The 25,227-nt window shown below is 42.2% G+C and overlaps 1 protein-coding gene across 7 annotated transcripts in view; it reads right to left on the reverse strand.

The window, feature by feature from the left end:
• The window catches only part of LLGL2 (LLGL scribble cell polarity complex component 2), a 74,727-nt gene that overhangs the window by 35,027 nt on the left and 14,473 nt on the right, over positions 1–25,227 (reverse strand). For 5 of the 7 annotated variants that reach the window (XM_078386035.1, XM_078386034.1, XM_078386029.1 and 2 more), the window contains exons 2-5: positions 21,240–21,343; positions 7,907–8,004; positions 6,433–6,514; positions 785–903 (exon numbers count right to left, since the gene is read on the reverse strand). In XM_078386035.1, coding sequence (XP_078242161.1) covers positions 785–903; positions 6,433–6,514; positions 7,907–8,004; positions 21,240–21,314 — 374 coding nt within the window. In that variant the 5' untranslated portion in view covers positions 21,315–21,343. Of the gene's footprint in view, positions 1–784; positions 904–6,432; positions 6,515–7,906; positions 8,005–21,239; positions 21,344–21,460; positions 21,509–22,317; positions 22,404–25,227 lie in introns of those variants that run through there. The other 2 variants (XM_078386030.1, XM_078386032.1) reach the window with 2 other exon arrangements.

Genomic DNA, 25,227 nt, shown 5'->3' on the forward strand with positions numbered 1-25,227 from the left:
GTCGGAAATTGAGAGATATCTGAATTGTCATAGATTCCCCAGCCCTGACTAGAAAAGAAAGGGAACCAAGACATTAGGTGGTAAGCATTTTTGCTAGCAAGGAATCATGGGAGCTGTATTCCAAAACATGTAGAGAGCAAACAGCTCCCCATAGCATAATAAACTTTGTACAGGTCCACAATCAAGTAAAGCTGGTCAGCAAGTTGGTTTTAGCAACTAACGGTTGCAACGTTTCACCAAGATTTGGATGCATGAACCCCACTCTGTTCAAATTACCTCCAAGAACACTACTACTACAAAGGCAGGAAGGAGCTCAGTTCAAACATTACTGTGCAGGGGAGAAGATCAGGCATCTTCCCTGTAGCCCCCGAGAAGAAACAAAGTGCAGTGGACCCTCTACTTACGGAATTAATCCGTATTGGAACTGTGACTGCAGGTCGAAAAGTCTGTAGGTCGAGGCTCCATTGACCTACAATACACTGAAAACCGATTAATCCGTAACCGGCCATTTTTGTTCCGTTTTTGTTCCATTTTGGGTTTTTTCTGGTCTGTAGGTCGATTCTCAGGCTGCAAGTCAAAACTAAATTTTGCAGCCAGAGAAGTCTGTAACTCGACAAGTCTGTAAGTCGAGCCGTCTGTAAGTTGAGGGTCCACTGTGCTCAGAACTCTTACCAACATCTTGAACCAGCTTGGAAGGAAAACTACGTTGAATGATGCTGATTCAGTTGTATACCATTTCTTATGCTGCTTTTGGGGGGAGGGGGAGAGGAAGTAACTCACTTACCCAGGGGGCCCTCGGAGTGTGAAGTGTCTTTCCTCTTGCAGCTCAGATATGTTGCTGTTGGACTGTTTCAGGGTCCATAAATGCAAGCTGTTGTCATCCAGCAGTGTCACTAAGCGACTCTAAAAAACAAAAACAAAAATTGGAATCAAATATCTTTAGTGTACTATCTAGTACTGCAGCACTTTGAATGTTATCCTATTCAGCAACTGCTCTTCCTAAGACACAATGCATGGCCAATCCCAAAGGAAGTTCTATGATTAGATTTCAAAAGGAAAACTATCACTGCACCTTTAGATTGTAAGAATGCTACCTGTGGAATTAAAAATCTTCCCCAAAAGGAAGCTGTTAGGAAACAACATTTCCTTGTCTTAATCATGCACAATGTAGACCGTTACTACTGAAAAAGGCATTCCTCCAGGAACCAGAAAAATTAAGCATCTATGAAAGGAAGAAGGATAAAGTCCTTATTGAGGAAACAGAGCAACAGAACGGTGACCTGTAAATATAGTGCTTGGAGACAAAAGCTGAATGAAGGGATCAAAACATCTGAAAGGTTTCCAAATTCCAGCATTTCTACTCTTGTCAAAAACAAAGGCCAATGTTCAGCTGACTCATTTCAGAATCCAAGCACAGCACCATATCTGTTCAAATGTTGTTTCTAACTCGGACAAATAAAATTAATAAAAATACAATGTGCACAAAGTCATTGATTAGGTACTATCAAATGGTGGATGCAACGCCAAACTGAGATTCAGGTGCTGATGATGATGTGCGTGCCCTATGAACATTTGGAGAATACTTTATATATCAGAATTATGGAATAACTGGCCAGGGGAAAGAATGAAGTAAATTAATCTCCAAATAAATGCAAGAAGACTTAATTATGCAAATCAAGTGAACCTGAACATATTTAATTACTTGTTCTTCTGAAGAATGTGCTTCTTCACAGTGCCCAAGTTCTTCAGCAGTTGAGCCCGTGCCACCCGCAACCTTCATGTCTTCTGCTCTGTTGCTTTCTAGGCTTAGAAATCCTCTCTGTGCCTAAAGCCACTGTTCTCTCCCTTAATTTGCATTACTAGCAATTCAATTCTGGTCTTCTTTTTCTATCTTTCCCAACTCACAAAGGTAAGTGCACCAGGCACAATCCCACTCATTTCTAGAGCCTTCACAATGCCTAGCTCCGTAAAGGCACTAAAAAAAAAAAAAAGAGAAGTATCAGCTAACTGGGTGTTTATTCACAGCTTGAAAAAAAAATCCCTGTCTCTTTCTGAACTGCTGGTTTACATATGGGAGCTTAGTCAGACTCCTAATTTTAATTTCTTGTCGTCTGAGAGAAACCTATCTCCACCCCATGAGGAGTAGAGCGGTATATTCTGAAACTCTCTTCTCACCTTGCATTCTTTACGTCTGACTTCATTCTTAAAAGGAGTGGTTGCCCCACAACATTTGCTATAAGCCCAGCCCTAGCCAATGTTCAAGGCATTTTTCAATTGAGCATTCGACCTGTCGAAACCACACCTAGCAGAATAGGCAAATTTTTCCCATGGGTATTTTCAGCACTTTGTCATCAGCTTTCCAGTCGCTCCACATTTCTAACGTTTTTAATCCTTTAGTGATCACAATAAAGCATGAGGCTCAGCCCTGAGCTTGCCAACAAACGATGGAGGAGAGTGTTAAAGATTCCAAAAATTCTTCCTCATAAATCTTAGAGACAAAGCTTTCTTTTTTTTTACTAAAGAGCTCAATGGTGATGTGCTTTGTTTTTAAATTGTAGTGCTGCACTGTAATTAAACGATGTAATCAAACCGAGAGGTTATACCTCAAAAGGTGGGTTACTCAAGAATCAATTTCCAGGAGAGAGAACAAGCTTAGTGCTGGGTTAACAGCTGGTTGAACTGATAGCTGAAGTTAAAACTAGAGAAGAGTCCCTTTATGCCAGGGGTCTCAAACATGCGGCCCGGGAGCCGTTTGCAGCCCGCCAGATGATAGTTTGTGGCCCCGCCTTGCCTGCCCCCCAAAGCGCCCATGCATCCTCTCCTGTCAAAGGCGAAAAAAGCCTCGCCTCACTTGCCAGCTCTCTCCCAAGACAGCGCCTCTTGCACCCTCCATCCGGAACTGCAGCCTGCCAGCCAGCTCACTTGTTTGCTGGCTGGCAGGCTGCAGTTTTGGATGGAGAGTGCAAGAGGCGCTGTCTTGGGGGAGAGCCGGTGAACGAGGCCCGCTGCTGGCCCTTTTCCCCGAGCGCCCGAGCCACCGCTGCGCGATGGCTGAGAGCAGAGCTCACTCCTGGCCCGTCCTCAAAGAGAGCCTCCAAGCCACCAACAGCAGCTGCCGCTGCCGCCTCTTCCATGGAAGCAGTTCTCTGGCTCTCTTTCTCTCTCGGCACCCCCAGCACCAGCCCGGCCAGTAGCCAGCTCAGCGCTCGGCAGTGCTTCCTCCTCCTTGACGTCCTGCTTCAGCCGCCTCGGCTCTGGAGGCTGCCTGGGCTCTTCTTGCAAAGTTTGCTCCTCTGTCGTGGTGGGGGTAGCTGCTGGGGGGGGCTCAGAGGAAGGTGGGGGCCTCAGAGGAAGGTTGCCAGACCTCCGTGTGTGTGCGCGCACGCATGCATGTGTGTGCGCGCACGCATGCATGTGTGTGCGCGCACGCATGCATGAGTGTGCGCACCTGTGGGGGGCCCACCCCGTTCTGTTTAATTTAATGGGTACTGATGGGGGCTTTTCTCCTTTGGCAAGGCAATTCTGTGAGGTTGTTTTTTTTTTTATTTCATGTCGTGCCCTCCTCCCTCCCCACTAGACGATCACCGGCACTCCCTCCCTTCTTTGCTTCTTTGTCCTGCTGCTGCTGGTGGTGGTGGTGGTAGTGAAGAAGGAGCTGGAGGGGGTCGTGGCAGGTGACAAGGGCTCGCACACCCCTCCTCTTCCTCCTCTGAGCTCCAGCTGGGCTAAGGAAACTCCTGGGTGGCTTCCTCGGGCTCTTGCTCCACTTGGCAGAAAATCTATGTGGCCCAGCCTCACCCAGACTCTGCCTCCAGCGGCCCCCAGGTAAACTGAGTTTGAGACCCCTACTTTATGCACAACATTTTCCCCACATGAGAAGCCACCTCTAGAGAGAAAAAATTACTTTTATTTATGTTCCTGCTAGTACACAAATCAAGGAGCTGCTGCACACAGTATCTGCCTGTTCTGTGCATTAAGGACAAGGTGCTCCATTTGTCATGCAACCTGATAAAAACCAGTTTTTATCTTACACTGAGAATATATGTGCAAGACAGATGCCAAGCATTATCCATACTTCCACTTCCCTCCAGCATGATAAAAGCCTGTCTGCCCATTGACAATATGGAAGGAGACCAGGATGGGAAGTTCAGAATGTTTATCTATTTTTATGAGTAAGAGGTGACACAGCAGCATTCTTGAAAGATAAGTAGAATATCCCACAAGACTAGAATCAAGAGCTGTTTATGACTGCTAGCTCCAGGGCTAGTTGGCATACTCCTCCTCATTTGCTCCTCCACCTAATAAATGTGTCCTGCTTGAAAAAAATACTTGTAGACAGAAACAATCTTCAGTCTACAAGCTGTGCCAAATTTTTGAAGCAACCAGGCTAGGTCTACTACAACAAAAACAAGTGAGCCCTATAGCACTTTAACAAAATTATGTTTAATTGTTCCACTAGCTTAAACTTTGATCTGTAGCAGCTTATGGTATAAAGAATGCACTAATTTGAAAGGCATTACAAGCTACTGTCTGAATTGTGAATGGCAACTTCCTAGCTCCAGTGATTATGTCCCTCCCCTTCTGTTCTCTCTTTTATACTAGGGTTGCTGCTGGATGGAGGTGGCAGCAAGAAATTATTCTCAGTGGTTTAAAACAAAAATGGAGTGGGCAGTTAGCAGACACCCAAAACCAGTGTCTGCATAACATAGTGCTGGATCTGTTCCAGAATCTGACTTACCTTAACATCTGAGAAAGCCCATGAAATTGGAGGTCCTTCTCTTGTCTCACTCAGCTAGTAAACCACAGCAAAGGTGTTCACTGTGGAATTAGGAATTCTCCCACAGTTTTATAGGAAAGGGTCTAGGTAGGAACTACCATGAATACTCAGCTATAGAAGGCAGAAAAATACTGCACTGTTACCTTTATTAGTTGTAAGAACAGGAGACACAAATAACTTTTGCCCTTGAATACTAAGAAACTACATAGGAGACGTGCAAACAGACTGAGTGCATCTTTCTTTCCAACTGTTTATATGTTTTGTGCCCCCAAGTCAGAACTGATTTATAGCAATCCTAATAGGTTTTTTCCAGGTAAATGAGGTATTTAAGGAGTGGTTTTCCATTTCCGCCCCCCCCTCCAGTGAGTTTCCATGGCAGAGCTGGGGAATAGAGCCCAGGTCCTAATCCATTACTCTATCCACTACACCATACTGTGTACCCTACAGAGCGAGAGAATTTCCTTTAGGAGTAGACAATACTTTCACAGACCATTAAAAAATCATAATTCAATCTGCAAGCTTTATGGACCAGGACATTCCACTTAGAATCATAGAATAGTGAAGCTAGAAGGGGCCTACAAGCCATCAAGTCCAACCCCCTGATCAATGCAGGAATATAATCAAAGCATATCTGCCAGGGGATTATCTAAGTTTTTCTTGAATGCCTCCAGTGTTGGAGCATTCACCAACTCCCGAAGTAAATGGTTCCACTGTCGTACTGCTCTAACAGTTAGGAAGTTTTTCCTGACATTTAACCAAAATCTGGCTTCCTTTAACTTGAGCCTACTGTTGCATGTCCTGCACTCTGGGATGATCGAGAACAGATCCTGCTCCTCCTCTGTATGACAGCCTTTCAAATATTTGAAAAGTGCTATCATATCACCCCTCAGTTTTCTTTTCTCAGGCATGTGCCAGAATGAAGAATTTAAAGTCCAAAAGTTCATGGCACAACGGATTTCACCATCTTGGGGATATCCAATCTACAGCTACCTCAGCTGTAACTTTGAAATAGCTCTAATGCAGCCTGCATCTTTCCTGACTTACATCTAAGAAAGATGTACCTGGCAAAATCCATCTTGCCATGAACTATTTGGACTTTAAGTGCTTCACACTGGTACACACCTGACAAAGTGAAATGTCCTGATCCATGAAAGCTTGCAGATTATATGATGATTTTTAGTGGTCTATAAAGGCATCACATACTCTTGTATTTTGTAATGACCACAGTTCCTTTTTATTTTTTAATGAGGTATTCTTCAGCCTACTTTGCCACAATTTGTCAAGATTCTCAAAAGTGTACTTCTGAAAAAGCAATTTTTGCATTGTCTCCATAAGCCAGAATTATACCACTACCATAATCTTTATTACGTAGTATCTTCCAAAGAAAAATGCGAAATGGAAGGCCTGCCTTTCATGTGACCTGTAATTAGTTAAGAAACATAACACATGACCAACCACAGCAAGAACAACCTGCTCGCACAATTGCCCCTGCCTGCATGGAAATACTCAAGTGGATTCTGACCACTGTGTTTTATATCATGCTGGGTAAGAGGTGAAGTCCGTTTCGGACACTAAAATCAATATAGATTCTAGAACTTTGAAAAAGATACCTGTAAAAAAAAATACAGAATATCAGTTACCTTGATTCTACTCACCTGGCCAGGAATGAAATGTATTTGCATAACAGTGTTGGTCTCTTCATGCAAGCCCATGAACTCCACCCCTGGAGCTCCATAGCTGAAGGACGGGTTGAGGCCAATAGTATGTAAATGTATGCAGGTTTTTTTTTTTTTTTGCTGCATTCACTTTGTGGCAAATAACTTCTGTCCTAGAATAACTGATCTTTCTTATATTGCAACAAAAATTATACTGCAATCACCACAACCATTGTTCATGTGCTCATAGTTGTGAAAAACCTTTACCACTGCTTGCAAGAGGCATGTAGAGTCCATAAACACAGCAGTCCACCCTCTGAGATACACACACAGTCACTCATTCTAGGTGGCAGGCCTATTTGAGCACAAACTGAAGCATTTGCTAGTTACAGATAGGAAAGCAGTAGTTATTTGGGAATTCCTTTTTGATAACAAGTTACTTTACTGCCCACACACCTATTTGGTTCTCATTCAAACACTGGGAGAGGAAGCCCATGTGCTTATGCAGCACTTTCAAACAGGCAAGTCTGGAGTCTGTCTCGTCTCCTCTCAGGGATGCTGCAATCCCTGTTTAATCCATAACTAGGAGACAGATGGCCCAACCTTTCCTTGCAAGACCCTTCCTGAAGAGAATCTTGCTGGAAACAGCAAAGCCGTTGGGAGAGGATTTAGGCTGTCTTTCCAGGTCAGAGTTAAGAATTCATTCCCCACTCCCACTCCTTGTTCCATGCTTAGCTGGCTCAATGCCATGGGAATCAGAGCCACATAGATGTCTGTTACATTGGGGCTGGATGAAAGAGAAGTACCTTCAAAGTGCTCTCCATCCAGTATTTTAGGAATATCAACACAGGAAAGCCAAAGATTTATTTATCACTCAAAAATTCAGTCTACATATATTGTTCTATGCTAAAAATGAACCCTTACTCTGTACCAAGATATTTAAAACAGACTTGGAATATAGGAGATAAACCTACTTATCTACAAACACCACTTTCCACTAGACTAGATTAGTCTGAGTCGTTTCCTTAAAAGTTCAGCACCTTTCCCATTGGATTCTATATACTAGAACTCCCATAAACCACAACAATTCATCAGATTTATATTAGTTCAAATTTCATCTCCATTACAAACCAGCTAGGCAGTCTATCACAAACCTGCATAACTCTACTACTGAGGTGTTAAATATTAGGATAAACCCATATGCAGAGATGTGTGGGTGTAACCCTGATCCCCCTTGTCATCATTTCCACTGAGCTCCTAACACATGGAAAAATCAGGGATCCCAGCAATCAGTGGAGTTCTCCATTTTTAGCTCTGGCACGCTCCACATCTAAGAAGGCAAACAAACCTAAGACAGAGGGTGTGTGGGGCCACCCACTCATGTCCTGCATAAAAGTGAAGTATCACTGTACAGTTTGTATACCTACCACCATTGAAAGTCATTGCTCAGCTCAGAGATCAAACAAAAGGATACAGTTTGATGGCTCCTGACCGGGTCCCAATAGCCATAAGATGCAGGAACGAGCTGTAGCCCAGTGCACTGGGTTGGTGAGGAAAGCCATGCTCAACAGTCTGGTGGAAATACAAATACAAATGCATTAAACACTTAGAAGCAAGTTTTACATCTTGTGTCTAAGCAAATAATGTCACCATACTTACCTAGGAGCAAATGGTCCCATCTTCGAATATCCAAATCTTGGGTTAGGGCCACATAAATCAAGATAAACTACTCACCTGGATAAAATTCAACACTACCAGAAGAGATTTCTTTCAGTTTTGACTCCACTACTATTTAGCAAACAGGTTTTTAATGGCTTTCAGAAAGATATTGCACACTACAACTGCACTCCATTCAGCCACTGTTCACATTTTCACTGTGTTTATGTGACTTTCAAGTAGTAATCAGTCATATCATGCAAGAAAAGTCACAGTGCCTTACTTAGCATTGTCCCTACTCTGTGAAAACAACCGCTTCCTCAAGAACTCTGACACCTCTAGTGTGAAGATCACCTGTAGTGCCTTACTTACACTCAGCCTATGAGAGACCAGTTAGGTCTCTGGAATGCTCTACTCTTGAGTAGAGTATGCTGTAAGAGCATTCCAGAATTGCAGGCAATGGTGTCCAGAATCAAAACACCAAGACCCAGCTGCAAAAGGAAAGACATTATGTTCTATTTTAGAAGTGTTTTGAGAGCCTCCCTCTTGGGAAGTAGGCTTAAATATAAACAGATGCAGCTGATTATTGTTGTACACTTTGTGAGGCTTTTTGATCCCTCTCTGTTGCTTCAAAAGCTCCAAACAGCCCTGCTGTTAACCCCACACAATGAGCTTGCAAAGCATCTGAAAAACCCAGTTAATTCAGCTATGATCTCTATTTGCTCTGTATTTGGGGGGGTGGAGGGGAACAGGAGGAGAGATCAGAGAGGCTCTTTTATCCTCTCAAAAGGAATCTAGTAGCTACAAGTCAAACTAACCTGAAGTGTGGAAATGTTCTGAGCATCAGCATAAAAGTATCACATCCGCAGTTAAAGCATCTTACCTGGCACATGGCAATCACATTATGGATGTGAAGAGAAACTAACCCCAGCAATTTTTATCCCAGAATACCACAGGAATCCATAGTATAGACATTCAACAAATCCTGCATAGGATGATCTGCTCTACTGATCCCATGTCAATTCTCAAATGCCATTTGGGTGCTCAAAGTCTGGCTTCCCCAGCCAGCTGCCCTTCAGATGTATTGGGAGATTCCAACCTTGTTCATGCCAGCCATTACTGACTGATGGGAGCTTTAGTCCAACGCCTTTGTTTTGAACTAAAGTGAGGCTGGAGGGAGGCTAAGCAGAGCACGACATTTAAAACAAGACAGAGAAGCAGTGCTACTGCAGCCCTCCCACCTTCTCAAGCTGCAAGAGTCAGGAAGAGTCCATATAAAACCTGTCCCTCCAGGGTAGGTATGCAGATGATCTTGGTGAAATATACAACTTTATCTCCTGGAGCCTAAAAAGCCTGTGATTAGAGCTCAGTTCTTTGAGCCAGAAGAAAGCTTGTAACAATACTGTGATCACACAAGAAATAGTTTTAGAATAAATTATTATTTCTAATATGTTTCTAAATGTTTTTGTTTTATCTCAAGACCCTTGTCATTTTCTAAAAATATTTTTATGAATTCTCCCAGAGGTGTGTCCAATCATATTGGGCTCATGGGTCCATTTTGAATCATCACCACCACCACCACCACCACCAGGTTGACACTTGCTAGTGTCACCATGACATAATACTGAGCCAAGACAGAAAATGCTTCCAAGTACTGTACAATATTAGAACAAATTCACCAAACATTCCTGCTACAATGTGTATTTCACCATGAGGAATAATTAGGAAATAATCTCAAGCAGCAGTGTCAGCCCTCGATTATTCTTTGCAAGCCCCTTCCTCTTGCAGGACAGACCTGCGTATGCCAGCCCTAACCCTGCTCTGTCATCCTCTGGCGTTGGGGGAAACCCCATCCCAGTGTCAGTAGTGAAGTCATCTGCTAGTCAAATCCATCTCTGTACATGGAAGGGAGAGGGAAACAGTCTTTTCTGCTTGGGGCAAAGGGTGAATGCCTCATATTAGCCCTGGGGTGTATATCTAAATCAAGGGCACACACACCTGTTCAGAACAGACAACAAAGCTGCCATTTCAGAAATGAGTCCCTGCATTTGCTTGCTTTCTTCTCTATTGCCTAGCCTTTTGTCATTCCTTCCTCCTATTAGACTGCAACCCTGTGATTACCTAGGATCTTACTCCCACTCCCCCCATATAACACTTTTAAAATGTTAAGGACATTACAAGCAATGGTGTAAGAGTGGCTTCAGGGCAGGATATGAAAAGCTGAAAATTTCTGGGAGGACCAGAACTACATCCACAGTTCTTTGTATCCAGACAGATACAAATTAGTTGCGTCTTATAATAACTATGCGCCATGAAACTGACTCCAATTTATTGCAATATTTTCCTTTTTTAAAAAAAAAGATACAGAGTACTCTGAAGCAATCTGCCCTTCCCTTCTTCTGGAAGCACCCTGGGATGATGCATCTTCCCCAAGCTGGCTCTTCTCCTGCAAGGCACACGTAGGGAATGGAATTCCTAATGCCTCTGCATTCTAATGTTTTTTATTTGCAGATTTAATGCACTTTAAGTCAGGGTGGATAAAAATCAGTGGTTTTTTTTAAAAAGAATTCAAATTGATTTAAATCATATTTAAACTTATTTTTTTTTACTTAAATCATAAAAAAAAACCTTTTTAAAAATCAAAATAATGACTTACATCAATATGAATTTTTTCAAACCCACCCTGTTTTAAGTACAAAATAATCTTAGATAAATGAAATGCTGCACGAGTGGCTCCATTTCATGTTGCTGTGTATCAATAAACCAGAGAAACAGGTACAGTATGTTTTGAGTGGAGATGGGAGACGGTGAAAACAATGGAGCCCTGTGTCTATGTTTTAGACTAAAAAACTAACAAGGCAGGCAACAGCAGAATCTTCATTCCTTTAGGAGATCTTTTGTTTTCCTTTTGGACCAGACAGGAAACGCAGGTTATTCTTTGGAGAGAGAAATTTGTTTTGGGTGTGGGAGCCTAGGTCTCACACTGCAATGAGAGCATTTATAAACAGAGCAGTACTGGTAGGATTAGATGGGCAGCTGCTCCTCGCACTTCTATCCAACAGTGGCATTAACTATAATTTAACAACTGTGAGAGAACAGCTGCTTTCCGAAATCCTCAGTTAAGAAAAAGAACAGGAGTCAAGGCAACAGTGAATCAGATTCACACACCTGCTTAGTCAACGAGGCAGCCTAAGCTTATATGAACTACTGTAACAGGACAGACTGGAAGAGCCATGAAAGGCAAGGGATCCCTCTTAGGTATGAATTAAATGGAATGCTTCTAGGTAGGTAAAACACAGGTAAACCAGCCTGTCTGACAGCTGAACTTCGCCAGCTAGCTAACTTAACACCGCCAGTTGAGACATGCCTGCTCTACAAAGTTCAGTGCGAGCCAAAGTGAGGACAGGGAGGTACAGTTTCTCTTTTGGAAAGTGAGTTTCACTCTAGTGCTGCTCATTGATCTAAAATAAGATTTCTACAACAGGTAGCGGCAGGTGTTGTTCAAACACCCCAAGAGAAATGCTCAGTTAGGCATCCCCAGCTGGCTCTGGTGCAAAGGAACACACACTTTATTGCCAAGGCACCCACCTGCCACAACATCGGGCAGTAGGGAAGTAATGGTGCCCTCCCAATCCCATCCAACACACCACAAAGACAGCCGGCACCCCACGAATTAAAAGCACTTGGGAAATAGAGCCAAGTTCACCGTATTTTTCAGAAAACCTGTGAGTGTAAGGCCTAAAGGTAAACATTCCCCCTGCCCCACAAGACAGACATTTTAAAATAAGAGATAGCTCTTATTTCTTTGTTAGTTGCATTTATACCTGGCCTCTCCTCCACTGAGGCCAAAGCAGCAGAACCTTGCTTCTCTGCACCACAGACATATCTTTATCCTCATGACAATCCTATAAAGGTCAGTCAGTCTGAAAGAGAGGGACTCGTAGCTGAAGGCAATCTAGTAAATTTCATGACTGAGCGGGCACTTCAACCTGAACCTCTGAAACCTCAGTCCAGCACCCTAATTACCACACACTACCAAGAACGTCCTGCAGCCAATGCTCAAGGTCTATAAAACTACGTCTGTATTCATGTGTCATCATATAGTGTTTCTTTCTATAAGGGTCACATCTATTGAACGTTCTTTCAAGACCGAAAAAGCGTTGACAAAAGGCCTCAAGAGAAATGAGCAAAGGAAGGGCTGCAACACTACCTTCCTGCAGATCAACATGGACTAAAGAAGATCCAATGCTAGCTGCCCCAAATGCCACTGATCTTGTCCATTACTGGGTGAAAAATATCCGGCATACTTACAGTGTCTAAGCTTTGAGATCTTACCTTCCCTTCTATCAGCTGTATCGTGCTGCTTCTGATGCGAATGAAGCAGCAGCCGTCAATCGATACATGACTCAGTGCCTCAGCCTGCCATTTGATACTACAGCATGGGGCCCATAACTGAAAACTTCTCCCACAATTTGGGGCAGGGTGGAGGTCACATGGCCTGCCAGTGCACAAATGGCACAAAGCAACTTACTGAAGTAGCGTGTCATGAGAGCAAGGGGGTATAATATACAGAGCCTTCAAGGCAAACAGGAATCCAAAATGGGGTATTCCCTGTAGCGTTTAGCAAAGTAGTTCCTGTTCTTTTTTCTTTTTAAAGGCTAGACAAGATCAAGGAGAAAGACTGGAAGAGCTGGTTTCCCTTGGTCAATTACAGAATCATAGAATAATGAAGCTGGAAGGGGCCTGTAATGCCACTACATTTAATCCCTTGCTCAAAGAAGGAATCCAAATGAAAGCACATCTGACAGGTGGTTGTCTGATTTTCTACTTAATGCCTCTTGTGTTGGGAGTGCTCACTACCTCCTGTGTTAGTTGGTTTCACTGTCTTACTGCTCTAACAATTACAAGTTTTTCCCTGATTTCATCCAAAACCTGGTTTTCTGTAGCTTGAGGCTATTATTACATACCATGCATTCTGGGATCATCAGGAACAGATCCTGTCCCTCCTCTGTATGACAGTCTTTCAAGTATTTGAAAAGTGCTATATCTCCCCTCAGTCTTTTTTCCTCAAGGTTAAATGTGCTAAATTCTTTCAATCTTTCATCAAATGGCTTGGTTTCTAGCCCTCTGATCATCCTTGATGCCCTCCTCTGAACTTGTTCCAGTTTCTTGGCATCCTAATTAAAGTGTGGTGTCCAGAGCTGGACACAGTAGTCAAGATGATGCATAACCAGTGCTGAATAGAAGGGAATTAGTACCTTGTGAGATATGAAGACTATACTTCTGTTAATGCAGCCTCAAATAGCATTGGCTTTTTTTGTTCACACATCACACTCTTGGCTCATATTCAGCTTTTGATCTACAACATTTCCAAGATCCTTCTCACTCCTAATATTACTGAGTCAAGTATCCCTCATCTTGTAACTGTGTGTTTGCTTTCCCGCCCCCAGGCCTAGAGCTCTGCACTTATCTCTGTTAAATTTCATTCTGTTGTTTTTAGCCTAGTGCTCAAGCCTATCAAAATCTTTTTGAATTATGTTTCTGTCTTCTGGGGCATTCATCATTCCACCCAATTTTGTGTCATTTGCAAATCTGATAAGCATTCCCTGCATTCCCTCATCCAAGTCATTAATAAAAATGTTGAAGAGTACTGTGCCCAGGATTGAGTCTTGTGGTACCCTACTTGTTGCTTAAAGCCTAAACCAGCATGGATAGCACTTGAAATTATATCCACTGCTGGTGGTGTTCAATTAATTGAACACCTTATGTAGTTTTATGTTGTCCACGGTTAACTTTTAGTTCTGTTCCTCTAGCATCTGAATTAAAAAGCTAACACCTTCTTGGATGGCCAATATCATTGACTGGGGCAGAAAACTGCATACACTTTGAGTTGTTTACTGTTGGGAGATTCTATAGGATTCCTCCCCTCGTGCCAGACTCACAATCAAGCAAGTGCACTGAGATGTACCAGAGGATGCAAACAAAGACGCTGGATTCAGGAACAAGCGAAGAAGCTACTAGTCTACAATGTTCAAGAAGCAAGAAACATTAAGACAGGGGTCTCAAACATGTGGCCCGGGGACCATTTGCGGCCCTCCAGATGATAGTTTGTGGCCCTCGCCTTGCCTGCCCCCCCAAAGCGCCCACACATCCTCTGCTGTCAAGAGTAAAAAAAAAAGCCTTGCCTCACTCGCCGGCTCTCTCGCAAGACAGCACCTCTTGCACCCTCCATCCAGAACTGCAGCCTGCCAGGCAGCCCACCTGTCTGTCGGCTAAGGAAACTCCTGGGCGGCTTCCTCAGGCTCTTGCTCCGCTTGGCAGAAAATCTGATGCGGCCCAGCCTCACCCAGACTCTGTCTCTAGCGGCCCCCAGGTAAATTGAGTTTAAAACCCCTGCATTAAGACTACTGAGGGATAATGCTTGGAGCACATCTATTTACTGAGCCAATCTACCACATTCCTACAATAGTGGATTTGTTTTATTGTGAAATAGCTCAACTAATAAGTGCTGCAAGAGAATATTCCAAAAGGTCACTTGGAAGTTCAGGGTTAGCAAGGTCTCACCCGTCATTTATTACCAACTCCCCTACCTTAAGAAACCAAAAAAAAGAGAGTAAGAATGAGTGATGATACCGCCAGATGCTTTTTCTTTTTCCAGCTGGACAGCTTCTTTCCCTGCCACAGAGCAATCTAAAACAAATTGCACCCATCAGAGGAAAACCATCCAATTCAGCTCCTTCAAACTGCTTTTGTTTTATCTATATGATTTTTAAAATATCTATCCTATGTTTACAAATGTTTTGTGTTGCTTTGATAACTGCAGTTCAAAGGCGAGACATAAATCTATCAAATAAGTGAAATAAAATCAGTACAACCAGAAGACAAATTCTCTAGCAATCCAGAAGTGGTTTTCCATTCGTTCCTCTAGACCAGTGGTTCTTAACCTTTGTTACTTGGATGTTTTTGAACTGCAACTCCCAGAAACCCCAGCCAGCACAGTTGGTGGTGAAGGCTTCTGGGAGTTGCAGTCCAAAACTCCTGAGTAACCCAAGGTTAAGAACCAGTGCTCTAGACAAGCAGCAGGTGATAACACCATTCACTAGAAGCCAAAAAAGGACGCAGTAGGCTGCCCATCTCGTTCATTCTGCCATGGAATCCCCATCTGCCACAACACACAGAACTTTTGCCCTGCTGCCTACAGAAATACAGAGAAAATTCAAGGCTTGCATGAGAAGGTGCAGAAAAGCAGTGGCAAGTTCCCAAGTACTCAGCTAGTGGAGATTAAATATGGCCTTTATTGCTGAATTACAGACCTGGAACAGGGCCAGGAATACTACACAAACATCTACACCAGCCTTGTCCAATCTGGTGCTCTCCAGATACTTTGGACTCTCGATTCACATCAACCCCAGTCAGTGTGGCCAATGAGCAGAGATGATGGGGGTTGCAGCTCAAAGTATCTGGAAGGTGATCCTTGCCACTAAATTGGCAAGAACACTTTCAGCACATGAATAACTCACTCTGGTCTTGATTTTGCTCATGAATGCTATACATTAGCTATAACTATGTTGACTGATTGGACAAAGGCAAATTAAGTAAGTGTTTCATGTACTTGTGAAGATTCTCAGTGATGCAGGTGAGGTTATCTGTCTCCTATTTATCATGCTGCCCTTTCATCCATTCCCAGAAAGATCAGGACCACACACACCAGAAGGACCACTGTTAACAACCCATGACAATGGGTGGAAGAGGACTGCAGAGGTGGGATTTTCACTCACCCCCAGTCCTTTGTCCATCTAAGAAGCCTAATCAGACCAGCAAGATGGGAAACCAATGTGGAGACTATATCAGGGGTCTCCTACCAACTTTCCTCAGACTAATGAAGCTACTTGGATGAAATGTTTCAACCTAATGAGAAAGAAGTCCAGTTGCCACAACTCAGCTTCCAGATAAGTGTTTAATGTTTTTCACTTAATTGATTCTAATGGCTTTTTATATGATTCCACAAGTTTATGGTAAAATTTGGTTTTACTTGTTTCTATTTGGGACTGCCTCTTTGCCTCGGCCTGCTTAACAAGTGTCTCTTCAAATTGGGAGAGGCCATGATGCACCGCCTGCCTCCAGGGTGAACGCTAAGACGTTAACGTTTCTTATCTGCTGAGGTCCATTTCTAAGGCCTTCAGATCCCGCTTGTAGATATCCTTGTATCGCAGCCGTGGTCTCCCTCTGGGGCGATTTCCCTGCACTAATTCTCCATACAGGAGATCTTTTGGAATCTGACCATCATGACATGCCCAAGCCAATGTAGACATTGCTGTTTCAGTAATGTATAAATGCTAACAATTCCAGCTTGATCTAGGACTACTCTATTTGGAACTTTGTCCTGCCAGGTGATACCAAAAATGCATCAGAGACAATGAATATGGAACATGTTCAGCTTCCTCTCCTGCCATGCACGAAGGGTCCAGGACTCACTGCAGTACAGGAGTGTGCTCAGGACACAGGCTCTATAGATCTGGATCTTGGTATAAGCTGTTAGCTTCTTATTAAGCCATACTCTCTTTGTGAGTCTAAAGAACATGGTAGCTGCTTTGCCAATGTGTTTATTGAGCTCAACATCTAGAGAGAGGTTGTCAGAGATCGTTGAACCAAGGTACCCAAAGTCATGAACAACTTCCAATTCTTATGTCGAGATGGTAACAGAGGGAGTTGAGTCCATGCCCTGGCCCATGAATTGTGTTTTCTTCAGGCTGGTTGTTAATCCAAAGTCTTGGCAGTCCCGAAACCAGCATAATCAGGAAGCTGGACAGGGGACAGATTGCATTTGTCTTCAGTGTGGAAGGGATTGTCACTCTCAAATTGGCCTTCGCAGCCACACTAGACGTTGTTCCAAGACCTCTATTCAGAGCACGTTACCACAGTCTCGAGACTGAAAGATGCCTAATAAGATGTTTCTATTCTTTTATGAAGGTTGTAAGTCACCTTATGTTCTTCTTTGCAGCAGAAAGGTAGGGAACAAATATAATAAATAAACAAATACATCACTTAATAAAGGAGGTGCAAGCAGTGCTACCAGTTTGGGATGGCAAGTTTCTCAACTGGTGTGGAAGGGCCACTGGGAAAGTACACAAGACTTAGAGAAAGTTGCTGCTCAAGTTACAAATGGCGTCACCTTGTATGCAAATACACCACATATGCCAATTATTCATTCCTCCCCAAATCAGTCAACCCATTATATCTCAAACTCCCATCTGTCCAATCTGGGCATAAGAATAGTGCCAAAATATCTGCATGATCTTTTGGGGAAAAGCAGAAATTGGAGACGTTCCTCATTCTCAATACACCTTTCTCCTAATCAGTTGAGAGCATAAAATCTTCACTGATCTTTGGGAAATTCAGACAGCATTGTTTTATGTAATCAAAAACAAGTTAACCCAATCACTTCAAGGAATTTTCATCACATACATAATGGTAGATGATGCTTCTCAAGTACAGAGTACAGTCTTAGCCTGATAACTTATGTTCTAAGTTCTTCTACTGTACTCAATTTCAAGAAGCGTACATAAAAACAGCTTGCATCCCTATTACTTTGTCAGAGCTGTGGCCTCAATTCAGTCTTTTCATTGTAGTGACTAGGAGTCACTTGTTATTGCTAAGCACTTCAACACAATGCTGAAACTCGATTACACTGTCATTCTTTTCACAGTAGTTGCTCACTCACTGTCAGCAAAGGTTTTTTAATCCTTGCTTCAGTGGTGGGCTGCCCCTGTGCATTATAGACTGTAACATAGTACAGTGGTGCCCCGCAAGACAGGTGCTCCATTTAACGACGAAGCCGCTTGATGTCAATATCCCCCTATGGGGGAATTTCGCTTTGAGATGATCGGTTCCCTGCTTCGGGAACCGATTCTCGCAAAGCGATAATTTTTTAACAGCTGATCGGCGGTTTCAAAATGGCCACCGGGTAAACAAAATGGCCGCCCGCTGTTTTCTGGGACGGATTCCTCACTGCACAGGCAGCGAAAATGGCCGCACTATGGAGGATCTTCGCTGGATGGTGAGTTTCTAGCCCATAGGAACGCATTAACCGGGTTTTAATGTGTTTCCATGGGCTTTTTAAAATCGCTTTACAACGTTTTCGTTCTACAGCGATTTCGCTGGAACAAATTAATGTGGTAATGCGAGGCACCACTGTACATACGCTGTAGTCATTTTATTCAAGTACATTCTTGGCTGTTGGCAATACCGTGACAACAAAAGCAAAACAAAAACAACAAAAAAACTGCTTTTACAAGTCCTACAACCTTAGCTCTGTTGCATGAACCCGTTAGAGCTTCTCAAAATTTCCTGGCTTCCCTTGATATCATTTTTGCCAACATCCAACTACATTTTGCATTCTCAGAACCTTTTCCCATCCAGTTTACCTTCTTCAGAATCAAACTCCATAGTTCTGAAATACTCTTCGTATAATGGGGAAGGGAACACATGTTGATCTGCACACATATTTCAACTACAGTTCTTTAATCTCCATCTTGGCAAGGCTTTTTTATATAATTGTTAAAATTTTGATATTTTAATGCTTTAAGATGTTGTTTGTTATGTTTTATATATGTAAGCCGCCCCGAGTAGACCTGGTCTAGAGGGGCGGGGTAAAAATCTAATTAAAGTAAAGTAAAGTACAGTTCTCATCATCCCCCACTACTGGTTGTGTTGGCTAAGCTGGTGGAAGTTGCAGCCCAACATCTAGAGTGCTGCTATAATCCTTATAGATTTAAGAAAGGGGGAAGGGTATTAGTATAAAGGTTTCCAAGTATAGACACACTATGGTGTGGAGAACCTGGGAGGGTTGCTGCCCTGAAATTTGGGGTGAATGCATTCTCCCCCTCCCCAGTGCTCAGTCCACAAATTACCTTTATTTCCAACTCATATGCAGTCAACACAAAAAACTCAATAGCTGTTGGAATTCTAAGGAGTTGCTTTCTTATGGTTTAAAAAGTTTAAGTTCCTAAGAAAGTAACATTCCAATACATTATGTTTGCTTGAAGTAAACAACTATAGGACTCAACACCTAACTCTGAGTAGTTATTGGGCTTTTCCACAGCCTGAATACCAAGACACAGGAAATTTGAATACAAGATTTCATATGCCTTTAAATATCAAATTTTCCATTTGACAATTAGTCTAGTGAGTGGGACTTTGCTTTGTGCCACCTAAAAGGATGCCGCAGCAGGGAAATGCACACATTCCAGTTGGGCAACAACATGGAAGGACAGTGTCTTCCTTCGTGGAAAACAGTTAATTCAGAAGAGGTGGGCTGGTACCAGTTCTGTACATGACAGGGCACTGAGTAAATCATTAACTTCACCAAGCATTCTAGCAAGGCAATGCACTTAACTTTACCTTGGAAAAAGGCCCTCCAGAATGTCTGTTTCAAGCTAATGACATTACCAACAGCTCCCTCTTTTCCTTTTGTACTCACATTTACAATGAGATCTTTCTCACTGTACTGGGATGTGTGTATAGTTGTGCACATGCAGCAAACACCTAGCTCTGCCCTTTGAAAGAAAGGGAAACTGTTCTGCCCACCATATGTTGTTTCTTTAAAGAATGTGCACAGTATGGCTAAAGTTGCTGCACTCTGGATGGAAGTGGAAAAGAGGGCCAGAAACAAGGCATGTGAAAAAAATTTAACAGATTTTTGGTTAAGGGGTTGTACAATACACACATACACAAACACACAAAGGAGGAGGAGTCATCAGATATGCACACATTCCAAACCAAACTGCTTTTCACACTCCTGGTTCTTGCTTCAGCAAATGAAACTGAAGTGTGAAAAGCTATGTCGGGTTAAAGCAACTTGAGCTTCAGATACCAACAATGCACCTTCAGGCCTTCTGATTCTGGCCTTCATGAACAGCATGGGATTTCCTAAAAGCGAAAGTTTGTTGGATTCTCTGGGAGTGCTATTTTGCTTGCAGTTCTTTGAGCCTTTATAAATGTTCATAACCAAACTCTGACAAAAGGATTCTAATGCAGAATTGTTTTCAAGTTGTTATTTCCAAAGCGGGAAAATTTTGAGTATGAAAAGAAAGCTTCAACTGCAGGTTTCAAAAGCTTTTGTAAAAACACCACAACTTTTCAATACAACAGCTTGTGACCAAATAGAATGTCTGGAAGAAAACGAACCAGACAGATTGATCAGGCCACGTGAAGAATCTTCAAGATACACGCATTCACTTTGCTCTAAATCAATTATAGCCCAGAGTAGGATTAAAGTCTGGCTGTTACTGAACATAGCAATCAATCCCTATTTGCCCTGCCTTAATTCTTTTCACTATCACTCATTAACCCACATATTTCCTCCTATCTATGATTGCCAAGATATAGCAAGTACAATTGGTACACTTATTTTTCAAAAAAGATTAACTATGTGCAGCACATGTGCACCATATATTTCCCATCTTTGTCTTACTGCTTCCAATTGGTCCTTAGTACGTTCAGCAGCAAACCTTTAAGTAACAGAAGTGAATTTGCAGTGATTATAGTCTCTGTATCATTTCACAGCATATGCACCACTGCCAAAGGAAAGAGACAGCACAACACCTTTTCGGTTCTTTCTGCAGTAATTAGCAGCACACAGATTGTTTTCTTCTTTGAAAAGCATATTCTAGAATTGAACACAGACCACATACATCCAAATATAGAAAAGGGCAGGGAAGCCTGTGTGTTGTAAACTGACATGTTCATTTAATAGCAGCACTGTAACCAAACTAAAGTAGGCCACATGTGCTTTCTTAAACAAAAAATACTGCCAGATAAGAGCTAAAGACTCTCTGTCTTAAAAATAAAATAAACAAGGTTTATGAGATCTGAATGCCCATCTGGTACACAGGAAACAATCTGCTAGTCTAAGATGCGCGCATGCATAAAAAGCACATTGTGTCAGGAGTTGGGTAAGCCCAGTGTGTGTTTACCAATATTTTATTAGTTTTGTAGTCTTTGATAAACCCAACAGCTGAGCAAGATTGCCCGTGGTGAGTGCAATTTTTCTGCCATCTCATTCACTTCATCTTTCAGCCTGTCTGAACAGGCTGCTCTGCACAAGTTTCATATTTGTTTCCTCTTAGGCACATTCAAGGCCTGCAACATACCTTGTTGAATTGGAAAAGGTCACGCTTGAGCCTCTCTCTTATTGGGTCATGTCCAGATCTCAAAAATCTTCTCATTTTTCTCTTTCAGCACTTGGCTCCAAAATCTAAGGAGGGAAAACAAGCATTTTCATAAGGAAGTTTTGAATACCACAGATGTACAAACTACTAAGAACATTCCAAGATGCAAAAATCAAAACAGTTAACATCTTGCCCTTTCTGACCTGCAGTGGAGAAAAGATAGCACAGCAGATAAAGGTATAAAGCGAATGCAGGTTTAAAGATTCTCCAACTTCCCAGCGCAGCTGGCAGTGCTATCATTTGCTCTCACATGGGCCTCATGTTTAATGAAAAGGAGCAAGGAAGAAAATAAGAAAGGTTAACAGCTGGCCCGAAGTATTTTGCAACTTTAAGTCATGTACAGTACAGCATCCTGCCCTTCCCTCCTCTTCTTTGTACAGAACTAAACAGGGCTAGATATGGCAAGTGAATTTGACTCCTACACAGATGAAGGACTGGTGGCCTTCACCACACCCAAAGGTGGCTAGTTCAGAAAGTACAATGGGACAAGCTATGGGAGAGACACGCATACAGCTCTGTCCTCCAAAAGATGGAAAAGATGCTGAGGGGTAATGGCCAAGGAGGCATCTGATATCACTTCAGGCCTCTACTGCCTAACAGAAGGGAGAGCCCTTGTGAGTATAACACAAATAAAGCTAGGCTTATCTTTTGTCAAAGAAAACATAGGACAATGATGTCTGCATTCTTACACTTCCAGTTAATTATCCTGAAACCACACCATTCTGGCCCATATTATCAGTGAACATAAGCAAAGAATGGGCAGTTTTGTCCCCAAACATCTAGTTAAAAGGATGCTTTCAATAAACTATCCAACATGTTACTGTTCCTTTATGTTGTTTTGTTTCATTGACCTAAAAAATTGACAAGGACCGTTTAAAACTATGACATCACAGACACATTTTCTTATATAAAATACATCTTTAAAATCAAAACATATCAAAATACCATACAGTATAGTCACACATCATAAGATAGTAGAGTCAAGCAACGAATCACTCACAAATGGGGAAATCAGCTTCTGAAGAGCCAGAAGAACAGAAGAAAATCTTTACACCATACAGATCTGTGCACACTTGGGAAACAGCCCTTCCAGTAACAAAACAAACAGCTGTTGAGAAAGGGTTCCATACGACCTATATGCCCACTCTTATTTCTAACAGTTGAGGAAAAGGTCATTTTGGAGATCACTCATTTGTAGGGTTGGCATAAGTCTGAAATGATTTTATGGCACACAACAACAAATTTCTAACAACACGGGTGCCGGTGAACCTTGCACTGTTCGTGAACCAGGTGTAGTTCAGCATTACAATAAATTTAGAGGGGAAAAATACTCAAGTCCTTAACACAACATGCAGTGAGGAAAACAAAACACTTCTTCTACACTCTAACACAGCTTACCCAATACACAGGCTAAAGGCAAAGTCTAAGTGATTTCATTGGGAATGGCCCCTGAACTGCAAGTCTTTAGTCTACACAAATGTCACAGGGATAATGGATTATGTACAATGGAAACCCATCAGTCCTTCTTGCTTCTTTCAAGTCACATGTTTGTTCTTTTGGCTGGAGTACAAAGTACAGCTGCATCCAGGCACAGGAGCAGGATTCTAAATGCCAAATGGGAGGCTGCCTTATCAGTTTTTCTAGCCCATATTTGTCTAGCATGACTCATAAAAGATCGCAAAGACTGTGGAGAGCTATTAACAAGATGACAGGGATTGAACCTAGGTCCTTCTGCATGCAAAATATGTGCTCAGGCAGGAGTTATGCACCCCTCCATGCTGAATCCCTTCAAACAAAGCCTCCTCTTCCAGAGCAATAACTCAAGAAACCAGAGTGGTCAGCCGAGGAACAAACAATCATGGTAATCTGTCTGTGCTATTTTAAAAAAAAGGTCTTAAGAACTTCTGCTTCACCTTGTAGATGCATCAGAGCTTTACTCTGGGTTGCACATGGCATTTTGAATTTCTTATGTTAAAAAGATAGGTTATATTGCTGAAAAACAAATCTGAAAAATAAATAATGTCTACAGGCTGTTTTAAGTACCAGGTTACTTAGTACAAGCTAGCCAGACACATAGAGCAAATTTGAAATGCAAACATTCTGAGGTCTCCATTATGCCAAATGTGAAATAAATGTTTAATACATCTGTATCTGCCCCACAAATATGCAAACATGTGTGATATAACTGATACCTATAGTATTATTTAAAAATAGTAAACAACATACAGTACTCTTGTTCTTGATTGAGGGGCACATGGAGGTCATTGCACTCAGGAGGTTATGCATTACACATATGCCACAATACGAAATTCTTGGACTGCAGCAACTATCTTGCTGTCTGTGATGTTTCTATTAAATTTTATACTTTTATAAACAAGTGGGCCCATTCTCTCTGCATTCCAAGCAGTAATGAGGTCATCACCCGTATGTCAGGTCATAAATCAAACTACCCCTGCCTAAGCTTTATTAAATCTGCCTTGAAGAATCATTAGCACTGGCAACAGGACAACCAAATTAAAGGAACAGGGCTGGAAAGGTCAACAAAAGGAGGAAAGAACCATGTCCATTGTGGGATATGTATGTAATACAACAACTCCAAAAATCCATGTGCTGAGATGTCACATATGCAAGTTAAGCAACCAAGACATAACTTTCAAGGTTGTTTCAAATGAAATATATATGAACAACCAGCCTATCAGCAAAGGTAGGACTATACATAATGACATTTCTTTTGTCACTGTCCGTACTGACTCAATTTTATCTGTTCAGCAGTAATCAAATAGATATCAGTGCAGTCTGGACATGCCCAGCATCAAGATTAATGTAAGCAAAATCATAAGTTTCAGTCCGTTCCTCACAGGTAAATAAAGAGCTCCCACTGCAATTCTCAGGGGTTCACACATAAGCGTGCACCAAGCCAGTGCACATGTGCACCCCTGAGAATCACAGCAAAGGCTCTTTACTTAACAACAGGATTTCAGGCAGGGTGTCCAAACACCAGAAATCTCCCCGTTGCTGAAAAAGCAACCTTCCACAAGTATCCTAGAAGAAAAACTATAGCCTCACTCCCATGAGTATTTATCACCTGCTACACCCACAGAGCTTGGAGCAGTAAGTGCTTCCCACTTCAGCAAAATAGATTTTCACCCGTTAGCCTTTGAACAATTTATTTCCCTTAGATACCACAGTTCAGTTTGCTGCCTCGTTATCTCTTCAAGTAGGGATGCACTGGTGAAAGGGGGAGGGGAACACAAAGCTACCTGTTGCATTAGCTTGATGGGGTGCCTTTAATTCAGTGTGATAGAGACCTTAGTAACAATTAGGGAAAAAAATGGTTGTGAAGACAAGTGTTCAAGCAAACAGGCTGCGGGAAGGGATGAAGAACACCAAAAAGCAAATGCAGTGAGAGTCACTTACATTTGATCAAATCATCCTTAGCCCACGTTGTCACAAACACACAAAAAAATGATGTAGCACGTTAAAAAAGCTGCTAAATCTAGTTCAAAGCTGTGAAACTACATTATCTTCAAAACATAGGACCACCACAACACTGAATCCTGCTGCAATGACTACATAATTTACTCTTCCTGTTTTATAAACACGGATCTTCACTGTAAATACAACACTCCTTTCTCTGCAATACAGCATCCACAAGATGAACAAGTGCATGCTAGTCCAGAACCATCACCAGATTTGGGACAGTGCTGAGAAAGGGGAAACATGAATTACCGTGTTTCCCCAAAAATAAGACAGGGTCTTATATTAATTTTTGCTCCAAAAATGCATTAGGGCTTATTTTCAGGGGAAGTTTTATTTTACAGTCATGCCATCTTCTTCTGGTTGCTGCACAATGGTGGAGGGCAGAGTTTCACTTAACTGGAGCTTATTTTGGGGATAGGGCTTACCGTAT

This window comes from Pogona vitticeps, chromosome 2 (genome assembly GCF_051106095.1).
Source record: "Pogona vitticeps strain Pit_001003342236 chromosome 2, PviZW2.1, whole genome shotgun sequence".
NCBI lineage: Eukaryota > Metazoa > Chordata > Lepidosauria > Squamata > Agamidae > Pogona > Pogona vitticeps.